Source organism: Schistocerca serialis, chromosome 5 (genome assembly GCF_023864345.2).
Source record: "Schistocerca serialis cubense isolate TAMUIC-IGC-003099 chromosome 5, iqSchSeri2.2, whole genome shotgun sequence".
In the NCBI taxonomy this organism is placed as follows: Eukaryota; Metazoa; Arthropoda; class Insecta; order Orthoptera; family Acrididae; genus Schistocerca; species Schistocerca serialis.
In genome coordinates, this window is record NC_064642.1 from 21,664,365 (window position 1) to 21,675,905 (window position 11,541).

At 40.9% G+C, this 11,541-nt stretch overlaps 1 protein-coding gene and 1 pseudogene across 1 annotated transcript in view; one reads left to right on the plus strand and one right to left on the minus strand.

Annotated features, from left to right (window-relative positions):
* Positions 1-10,979, minus strand: part of LOC126481715 (uncharacterized) — a 175,974-nt gene extending 164,995 nt beyond the window's left edge. The window contains exon 1 of the mRNA XM_050105665.1: positions 10,806-10,979. Within this exon, the coding sequence (XP_049961622.1) occupies positions 10,806-10,979 (174 nt within the window). The remainder of the gene's footprint in view (positions 1-10,805) is intronic.
* Positions 4,015-4,132, plus strand: LOC126482617 (5S ribosomal RNA; annotated as a pseudogene).
* Positions 10,980-11,541: the final 562 nt, after the last annotated feature.

The window sequence follows — 11,541 nt, forward strand, 5'->3', positions numbered from 1 at the left end:
CACCTGACCATGTTCGAAGTCCGTGAGTTCCGCAGAGCGCCGTATTGTGCTTTCTCACCATATCTAATGACTACTGAGGTCGCTGATATGGAGTACCTGGCAGTAGGTGGCAGCACGATGCACCTAATATGAAAAAAGTATGTTTTTGAGGGTGTCACGATACTTCTGATCACATAGTGTTTATTGCCGAAACAGATAGTGTGTACATATTTCAAAATAAGAGTGCAAACTAGATTTTCAACTTTGTATTACGACTTGTGAGTTTCCACACTATATTCCTACATACATATATCTGTGAAAGTACAAGCTGTAAACGGCACTAAACGATATCATGTTATTTCAAATACTGTTTGAAACTGTACATCGATTTTGATCGATTTTAGCAGTTTGATGTTTCATATTGACTGTAATCTTCTGCCATCATCCAGAAACTTTAGAGAAACTTATGGCACTCTTGCACCACTATAAAATTAGTGTAAAAGGTATGCGTAATGTAATAGCTTCAAATTCTGACGTATACGAATCTGATTATCATTTTAACTTCATTAGGGTAGAAGTCATGTTTACCCGATACATGAAACTCGAAAAATAAAGTTCTGTTTGTGATTCGATTCAACACAAAGTTCACTGGCTTTATTTAATCAGTATTCAAGCCCTCTGAAGATGTTGGTGATTGCTGTTTTTGTCACTTATAATTCTAAAGTTCCTTGGAAGTTCTGGTGCTTTGTTTCCATTGACATGTCACTTGCTGCAAGTACTGTGTAGCAATCTTTCATGCGTTTTGCAGATATTTTCTTGAATTTCTCATAGCAGAAGTGCGTTTCATTGCTTCAAAATCCATATTTTGTTGAGGCACGGTACAGTTTTGCTTCTAAATACCGTTTTTTCCCTTGTCCTGATTTACTATTGGAATTCTATGGCGTGAACTACAGAGTTCAGCCGGCCGAAGTGGCCGTGCGGTTAAAGGCGCTGCAGTCTGGAACCGCAAGACCGCTACGGTCGCAGGTTCGAATCCTGCCTCGGGCATGGATGTTTGTGATGTCCTTAGGTTAGTTAGGTTTAACTAGTTCTAAGTTCTAGGGGACTAATGACCTCAGAAGTTGAGTCCCATAGTGCTCAGAGCCATTTGAACCATTTGAACTACAGAGTTCCGCAGCGCGACTTCAAGCAACTAAACCTACGCGGAAAGAGAGTTTTTATACAGCGAAATAGAGACAATTGCAGTTATTTTCTCGATCAGAGTATTATTACATTAATGATAGTTTCGCACATGTCTCATGCTCTGGTATATGGAAATTCTTCTTAGGCAATTATCACAAATAATTCAGCGGTGGTTATTTTTCTCTAAAAACAGTGATCCAAACTGTCACTTCAATGGTATTACGCATGCGGAGGATTTGCTTCAATTGCAGAAGACCCCAACTACCTCTGGATGAATTTGCTAGATGAAGCATGAGAGCTAATGATCTTCGTTGTAGCAGAGAAGAGAAGTACGCTGATAAGTAATAAAGGAAAGCGAACGCCAATAGACGTTAAAAACCATCACGATAGGGTACATTTATTGTACAGAATACTTTGAGAACAATCAATAGTTAGTGAACACAGACTGACAGAAATTTGAGAACTTATTTTGATAAAAGTCGAATAGCTAGAAAAAAAGGAAATTGACGATTAATTGTCCATTTATTAGACAATGATTAGAGACATATATAACGCATAGCAAAGACAACAGCTTTCCAATAACTGAAAATTAAATATGATGTGTCCGTTATGTAGCGGCGATCGGTGTTTTGCATCGTACAAAATACAAAATGGTGTAGTGGTTAATATCCTTCGTATACTTAAGCGTTTATTACAACGGCTGTACTCACCTGTCTTCATTAACATCTCCGTATAATAAGATTTCTCTCGTAACGATTGACGAATGTAAGGCATTGCAAAAGGCCTTGTGCGAGTAATACAGCTATGAGCACCGAAAGTTCCAGAACTGGCACAGCTGTTTAGTCTTCAAAGACGATTTTTGGAGTAGATTCTTTTTCCTTCTTTTTCAGTATACCATTTAACTGAACTCGGATGAGAAACCTAATACAGTTAATCTTAGTTTGCAGAGATTATGTCGAAAATGCTTAATACACTTAATTGAAAATATTGGTTGGAATAATAAAGCCAAAAACAGATAATGATACATAATTTCAGAGAAACGTACATTATCAAGAAGTATCCAGTATCGTCTTTCATTTAGTATGTTAAAATACAGGGTAAAATTTTCTCGTCTAGTTGAACAACATTCATTTTTGAAATTTTTTATCTGTTACTTGAATATTGTGGTTTGGTTTCGTACATGACATCTTTTATTCCAAAGTTAGAAAGTTTCCGCTGCCTTTAAGAAACTGACAATGAAATAAAAAAATATCAAAGGAAGGGGACAAAAAGAATAAACTGACTTCTGTATTGTACTGTTAAAGATAATCAAAATTATTAAAGCTCGTACAATTTTTTATGTGCGGCTTCATGTATAGTAGAGGAGAGTGCTCTAGCTAGAGATTAGTGTACCCAGGAGCACACGATATTTTTTGGCCGGTATTTCAGTCTAGTGACTTAATACTCATTAAGTAATTAGTGCTATCGACAGGGGATGTTAAATTAATTCCATATTTTTAGATTTCCTGAAGGCTTTCGACACCGTTCCTCACAAGCGTCTTCTAGCCAAACTGCATGCCTATGGAATATCGCCTCAGTTGTGCGACTGGATTCGTGATTTCCTGTCAGAAAGGTCACAGTTCGTAGTAACAGACGGAAATACATCGAGTAAAACAGAAGTAATATCCGGCGTTCCCCAAGGAAGTGTTATGGCCCTCCATTGTTCCTGATCTATATTAACGATATAGGAGACAATCTTAGTAGCCGCCTTAGATTGTTTGCAGATGATGCTGTCATTTATGGTGTTGTAAAGTCATCAGATGACCAAAATGAATTGAAAAATTATTTAGATAAGATATCTGTGTGGTGCGAAAAGTGGCAGTTGACCATGAATAAAGAAAAGTGTGAGGTTATTCACATGAGTACTAAAAGAAATCCACTCAATTTCCATTACGCGGTAAGTCACACAAATCTGAAGGCTGTAAATTGAACTAAATACTTAGCGATTATAATTACAAATAACCTAAATTGGAACGATCGCATAGACAATGTTGTGGGTAGAGCAAACTAGAGACTGCAAATCATTGGCAGAACATTTAGACGCTGCAACAGGTCTACTAACAATTCATTGGCAGAACATTTAGACGCTGCAACAGGTCTACTAAAGAGACTGCTTACACCACGCTTGTCCGCCCTGTTCTGGAGTATTGCTATGCGGTGTGGGAACCGCATCAGGTGGGACTGACGGATGACATCGAAAAAGTACGAAGAAGGGCGGCTGCTTTTGTATTACCGTGAAATAGGGGAGATAGTGCCACAAATATGATACGTGAATTGGAGTAGGAATTATTAAAACAAAGGCGTTTTTGGTTGCGACGGGATCTTCTCATGAAATTTCAATCACCAGTTTTCTCCTCCGATTGCGAAAACATTCTGTTGACACCTACCTACATAGAGAAAAATGGTCATCATGATAAAATAAGAGAAATCTGAGCTTGCACAGAAAAAAACTATGTGCTCATTTTTCCCTCGAGCCGTTCGAGGGTGGAACGGTAGAGAGACTGCTTGAAGGTGGTTCATTGAACCCTCTGCCAGGCACTTTACTGTGAACAGCAGAGTAATCATGTAGATGTAGATGTAGATGGAATGCGTACCAGAGGTCGCCATATACAAGCAGTTTTCGCCATTTGCTACAGGTTATTGCTAGACATGAGGTTATGTTTTGTGTAGTATTTGTAAATATTTCATGTTCTGCACATTAATGTGTTGTATAATAAATTAAGGCTTTTCGGAATGTATGGTTAACTCTTGTTGCAGAATTTTATGACAAGTAAAAATCTATAAATTTTCAAAATTAGCTGTATAATACGGGAGGGCAACGGCCTTGCCGCAGTGGATACACCGGTTCCCGTGAGATCACCGAAGTTAAGCGCTGTCGGGCGTGGTCGGCACTTGGATGGGTGACCATCCAGGCCGCCATGCGCTGTTGCCATTTTTCGGGATACACTCAGCCTCGTGATGCCAATTGAGGAGCTACTCGACCGAATAGTAGCGGCTTCGGTCAAGAATACCATCATTACGACCGGGAGAGCGGTGTGCTGACCCCACGCCCTCCTATCCGCATCCTCTTCTGAGGATGACACGACGGTCGGATGGTCCCGATGGGCCACTCATGGCCTGAAGACGGAGTGCTAAAAGCAATGTCTTACTGAATACTACAGTGACCATCCTAATGTGGTAAATACAAAGACCACTTCCGCATAGACCTATTACAACTGTCTGCCTGTAGACGGAGTGTTCTTTTTTTTTTTTCTTTTTTTTTTTTTTAAATATGTGGAGGGCAAAGCGCTACTTCGACAGCCGTACAAGATGGTGCACATTGAAACAGAAGAAGGTTTTTCCATGGAACACGGGATATTTGCAAATTAACAGCGTTCAGCGTTCCGTTAAGGTCTTAACAATTTTACCTTTGTTGAGAATGGAAACTCATTTTAGTTTCCAACTTGTCGCTGGTTTCTGATAATACTTCTGCTTAATTTGATTTCGGTTACGGACTGTTGATATCTGGTCGCGTACTAATCTAACAGATAGGCGACTAAGTTACAGATACGTTTTTCTAGATGTCAACGCTTTGAAATTTCAGTAGAATACTTATTCCTAGACATATGATCATGTGTAAGTTGGAACATGTTTTTACGTTTGAGAATAACCGCAATTTACCTGAGTAATTTTTGTAATTTCATAAAAAGACTGCAGACATCGAGACAGAATGAATGCTATAATTTAAAAGTACAATAAGTTCTATTACACAGCTGGTCTGAATAGTGTCCCAAGGTTCAATGCTCTCCCCTACTGAAACTGGAAACAAGAGCAAGAGATCGGCTTCATTTAATATACACAGGATATGTTTCAGAATACGAATGGCTTAGATTAAATAGTGAGCTGTTTATTTTTGCAGTTTTTTGCTTAAATGTCAGGCTCTAAAACGTTTAAGAAATATGACGAAAGTTCTTCAAAATATCTGAATGTCGGCACTTACTGTGGACTTAACAATCACTACGGAAGCAAATAAAAAGTTCTCAGGCTACTACGGAAACGGGGTTAGCAATGAAATTTTGTTTTCATTACGTTGACACAAGCATAGCAATCACATAAGGTGGATGTGAATTCGAACATAATCATTGTCTTTTTTACACGGATTTTTAAAGTTGTTACGTTGAAAACTGAAATACCATGTCGTTCTAAAATCTTTGACTTGAAGTTCGGCGTTAGCAGAAATTTAGCGAAATCTGATGAAAGAGTCTGCTCCATCATTTGAAACGATTTATAAATTGGCAACTCATTTCAAAACTTTTCTCGAAATTTTCGTCGCGAAGGACATCCCTTAAAGTGCAACCACAAAGGAAACCACCGGGAATGTAGCTAATTCAGCTGATAAGTTATTGGAACGACCAAATACCTGACATCATGCGTATATCAGAAGAAATGGTGCTGTAAATTTTATATCGCTGTATGGTTTGTGGCAGAGGGTACTTTTTGTACCATTGCCATTTTCCCCTTTGCTGTTCCATTAACGAATGTTCTGTTGCAAGTCTGTGTGCGACCTCGAACCTTTCCACTTTTACCTTCACGGTCTTTACACAAGATATAAGTAGAAGAAAGTGATATATTGGCTGATTCTTCTAGAAATGTATGCTCTTGGAACTTCAACAGTTACAGTGCAAGGGTCTTGCAGCGCCTGCCATTATAGTTGGCTGGTCATTTCCGTGACGCCCTCGCGCTCGCTAAATGAGTAGTCCAAATGCAAAAGCCGCTAACTGCATGATAAGCGAAACTGAGATAATCGCGAAAAATTCGTCTCATACAAACTATTAAAGTTAATAAGACTTCATATCTTTTCTAAAGATAAGTAAATTAAATTAATTACTCGGTATTAATGGCTGAAATCTGCGATTACGTTTTATACGTTAAGATCTTAAAAGAAATATTGAATAAGCGGTTTTTGCACCTGATTTATGGAGTTTGCGGGTTTTGAAAATGTATCGATCCAATTACAAAACAAACATTCGGTGGCAATATCCGCTATTTGGTGAAATGTTACGAATGACAGTGAGGTGGAGTTTAATTATTGCGAATATAAACAAAATACGTTTTATTTCTAAAAAAAACTCTGAAAATTCTACAAAATTGGTTTATAAAAAACCAAGGTGTCATTATTTTACCAGGAAAAACTGACTTACTTAACGTCAAAAAGGGAACAGATATGAGTGCTCAACAAGAGATTTTTCTTAAAAAATACACCATTGCGCTTTTTGACATCACAAGATACTGTAGAAAATAAAATAAGCTCCAAATTGCATCTTTGTAAAACATCGATAAAATTTTAGAAAATATTAAAATTGTGGAAAGTTGCATCTTAGTTAAAACAAAAAAATTGTAGAAAATTAAATAAGCTGAACATTACTTTTAAGTGACATCGGCCTCAAAACTGCCCATTAACTCAAAATCGCTTCCGGCGTCTTCAGACGGTTGGCAGCGGCTGGAGCGACTCTTGGAGCGCCTTCCTGCTCGTATAACACCTCGCAGTAGAGTTTGAGTTTGTCGTTGGTCGCCCAGTCCTCACCAAAGTGGAGCTCCAAAAGCTTCTCGATGTCTCTGAGTTTGGCTTCTGAAAGTTCTACACCTGCTGTAACTGGTGTTGGACCGTTTCTTTTGCTCAAAGTTGTTCCTCTTTTCAGGATGCTCTTCGCGTCTCCAGCTTCAAAGCAATAGAAGCGCTCTCCTCGAACTAGACAAATCTTCTTGGTTTTACTTTTCGTGAACACGATGTTCTTGGCTTTCTGAATTTGGAAATGCCAGTTACCAGTAACTTTCACTAAACCTTCCACAGCCGGCCGGTGTGGCCGAGTTGTTCTAGGCCCTTCGGCCTGGAACCGCGTGACCGCTACGGTCGCAGGTTCGGATCCTGCCTGGGGCATGGATGTGTGTGATGTCCTTAGATTAGTTAGGTTTAAATAGTTCTAAGTTCTAGGGGACTGATGACCTCCGATGTTAAGTCCCACAGGGCTCAGTGCCATTTGAACCAATCCTTCCACGTATCTCATAGCAATAAGTGTCAACACAGTATTCATTCCATAACATTGCTTTAATAATACTTTTCATGTTCTCATCCTTCCGTTTTGGAAACATTTCTTTACCACTGATCAGGACTCCTCTTCCTTTTCCGGGAGGGACCGTCACCCCTCTATCTCGCTCTGGTCATTTGCAAAAACTACGATGGACTCGAATTTTTGTTTCAATTAGTCCCACATCGTTTCTACCATCTTCTGCATTTAAACCGTCCACAGAATCAATTATTTTCTTCAAAACACTGACGTAAATAGGTCAACACACATCCTACTGATCAGAGCTGTGCTTACCTCCGAATATTTAGACAACGCATCGGAAGCGAGAGCTTTATTGTTGCGTACACGTCCGTTACAGCGCAGCCAGCTGTGAATAAGAAAAGTATCCTTTTGAACCGTAACAAGTTGAAACGGAGTTTTGAATGTCTACATTGGCAAGCTGATGTCAGTTGGTGTTCCTTGCATCCGAACATTTCACGGCGACCGCCTTGCCTACTGGACTTGCCAGGTTGGACATTTAGCGGGGTTTGCACCCAAAGATTATGTGCAGTCAACGGCTTTTGCAACAGAACACGATTTTCTACAGCCAGTTCCAACGGTTTATAGCGAGTTTGGCACCCTGATGCATCTGGGCTGCTCAAATAAACTTGAAACGAAACACGCCACTAGTTTTGGTCCTTCTCCATTTGCTCTGTCAATCCTATCTTGTACGGATCTCAGACTGACGGCAATATTTGAGTATTTTGTCAGGTACCTGCTTTGTTGACGTGATTCTTCCAATGTATCTCAGTCTAGCATCTGCCTTACCTGCGATTAGTTTCATGTGGTCGTTCCACTTTAAATCGTTCTGTATGCACACTTCTAGACATTTTGTGGAAATAACTGTTTCCAGTAATTTTTCTGATATTGCATAATCATACGATAATGGATCTTTCTGTCTATGTGTAGGCAATACGTTACACTTGTTTACGTCGATAGCTACGTGCCGCTCCCTGCAGAAAGCGTCGAGGCTCTGCGAGTCTTCCTGCATATCGCTACAGTTTTCTAGCTTTTCGAATTCTCTGTGTACAACAGCATCGTTCACGGAAACTCTCGTGGAACTTGTGACGTTGTCCACGAGTTCACTTATAATAAAGCTTTGTACAACCTAGGTGCATTATTTATGCAGTAATGACCATGGGCAAAATCCAGCTAATTTCTCAAAATCTGAATCATTTTAGAAAGAAAACGACTGTTCTGCACTGATTCTTGCTGCTTATTAGACTGAAGTCTACAATTTCTAACCAGCAACGAAACAGCAACCGAAGGAGTTGCTGGAGACCGCTCGCCTCTCACAAAAATATGCGTAGTCCGTTTTGTCCACGTTTCTGGGATGCAAAAGCTTTTCTTATTATTATCTTTCTGACGATAAAACAATAACGGGCAAACAGTATACAAATGTGCTGGACCTGATGGACTTCAAAAATTACTTGAAGAATCGCCTCGACTGCAGAGGAGAAACAACATTTTTAACGGCCTAAGACAGCTATTCGTAAAAGAATTTCTGGAACGGGAAATCATTGATTTTATGCAGGAATTAATGAGCCAAAAACTATTTCTCCGGTTTTGCATCCTATTAGTTCCTCAAATTTCCACGTCTGCAGTGGCCGGAAAACTTTCTAAAACGGCGGAAGAAGTAACGGCGACATAAGACGAGAATTTGGATTCTCTCCGGAATCACTGTTCAGGAGAAGATTTTACTCGGTGTGAAAAGTTGGACAATGTGTGGTTCCCTAAACGGAGACTACATCGAAAAGAAATTGCACTTCTTCTCTGAAAACACAGTAACTCATAAGCAGTCAAAGAACTTTCCACAAAATCCCCGTACGACATCAAATGATTCAGTCATGGAGCTTTTTCGCGTGTTCGGAAACTACTTCATTAGGTTGCACGTGCACTGATAACTGATAAAAGTAGAAAGCTTCGTAATTTATTAACGAATTGCTGATGTTGAGAGCAATTAAAGACCTTCAGGGTTACGAATGTATAGGTTGTCTTTATCTGCCTCTAAAGAAATATAGGCTACGAAAACTCAGTGATAACTTTTGACTTTTCCCAGAAAGCTCCCGATGAGCGTGCGGTTAGTGGATTATCCGTATATAGTTCAGCGATCTTTGCAAAAATTAAAAAAACGTAGTCTGAAATATTATGTAATACTTAGAACGAACGTTTTCATTAAGAATACACTATTACGGAAGTGACTCGACCGGAACCTCTGGAAGACGATGCGGGTTCCAGTCCACCTACAAACGTCCCGGATCATTTTACCGTTGTTTCCCATTCCATCTTCTGGTAAATGAGGTGACCCTCTCCTAGTAACATGCTCGCAACACACTACCCGTCTATTCGTTTGTCCCCCCCTTTTCCTAGGAAGTAAATGGTGATAATTTTCAACTCGTTTAAATCCGATAGAAAAAAAATCGATTTTCTTCTGGGACGGGTTCCTTCAGATATCTTGCTCCGTATTGATACTAAATGAAACCATATTGCTAAACATCGACTACGCTAGAGCCACTGACGGATCCCAGAAATACAGTGTGTATTAAACGCAGTTTCGTAAGAAGTCTGTCAGTTTCCGGGCGGTAACACATTAGCAATGCAGGGGGTTTTCCGATGTGACAAGTAGCGTGTCTCGCAAACACAATAATGAGAATTTTCCGGTAAAAATATGTATGTTCCGGATATTCCGTATCCCTTGATCGTCTTGCTGTTTGTGGTCGAACGGTTCTAGGCGCTTCAGTCCGGAACCGCGCTGCTGCTACGGTCGCAGGTTCGAATCCTGCATGGGCATGGATGTGTGTGATGTCCTTAGGTTATTAGGGTTTAAGTAGTTCTAAGTGTAGGGGACTAATGACCTCAGATGTTAAGTCCCGTAGTGCTTAGAGCCATTTGAACCATTGGAATCTTGCTGTTTCGAGTCCGCGTTAATCCGGGTAACTGGTTGCTGGCTATGTTTCCAATTCAGATTTCTACGTTCACATCCACATATACACTCCACAGCTATTGGAGGGAACTTCATATCTATATTAGCGAGATTCTGCCCTGTTTTGTCCGAGTACTGAGAGAGGGAAAATGGCTATTGATTTCATCTCTATGCGCCATAAATTCTCTTATCTCGTCCTTATTGCCACCGCAGGAAAAATAAGGTAGTGGCACCGACATTCTCTACCAAATCTTTAAAATATGGAGAGAATCATAAGCTTCGATTAGAAAGCGGCCCCCTCCTGATCATGTTTGTGGTGCTACCAACATTTCTCACAGAACATTTGTGACGAGTTATGATTCTGAAGGTGACCGAAGATCCAATCCACTACCATGCCCTACGCTGGCTGTGCGCTACAAATGTTGTCTCGCCTGTAGTCATGATCCGAAGCGCAGCTTCAGTTTTTCACCGGCCCTTCTGCCGGCTTCTAAACAACCTCTCCCAGTGTACAGATTTACGTGCTCACATGTTGGGTACGAACCCCACTCACTCACCTGCTTGTAGGCACTCTCACTCACCTTATGGTAGGGACTGCCGCGTCGGAGCTGCTCGGTCCCGTGGCCCGGACCGTCCTCTGGGTAGCTGTGACTGGCCGGAAGCGCGCCGTAGGCTGATGGCCCGTTCCGGGCGGACCGCTGTTTTCTCGCCGCGTTCCGCATCAGTGGAGGCGGCGGCGCGCCTGCGCACTGCATCAACCCACTGGCCGAGCTATGGCCGGGCTCTGCGCGATCCTGCCCTCACGCAAACCCACGCTGCACCTACAGTACCTTGACAACACTCTACGACACTGGTCGCAAGTCTGAATTGTATATAATTCTGGACAGCATCTTGAAGGGAGAATATAAGACGAACATCAACAAAAGCAAAATGAGGGAATGTAGTGGAAGTAAATCAGGTGATCCTGAAGGACTTAGGCTAGGAAATGAGACCGCTATTTGGGAAGCAAAATAACTGGTGATCGTCGAAGTAGGGACACTGGCAATGGTAATGACAATAAAAGCGTTTCTCTTGCTGTTGTTGTGGTCTTCAGTCCAGAGACTGGTTTGATGCAGCTCTCCACGCTACTCTATCCTGTGCAAGCTTCTTCATCTCCCAGTACTTACTGCAGCCTACATCCTTCTGAATCTGCTTAGTGTATTCATCTCTTGGTCTCTCTCTACGATTTTTACCCTCCACGCTGCCCTCCAGTACTGAATTGGTGATCCCTTGATGCCTCAGAATGTATCCTACCAACCGATCCCTTCTTCTAGTCAA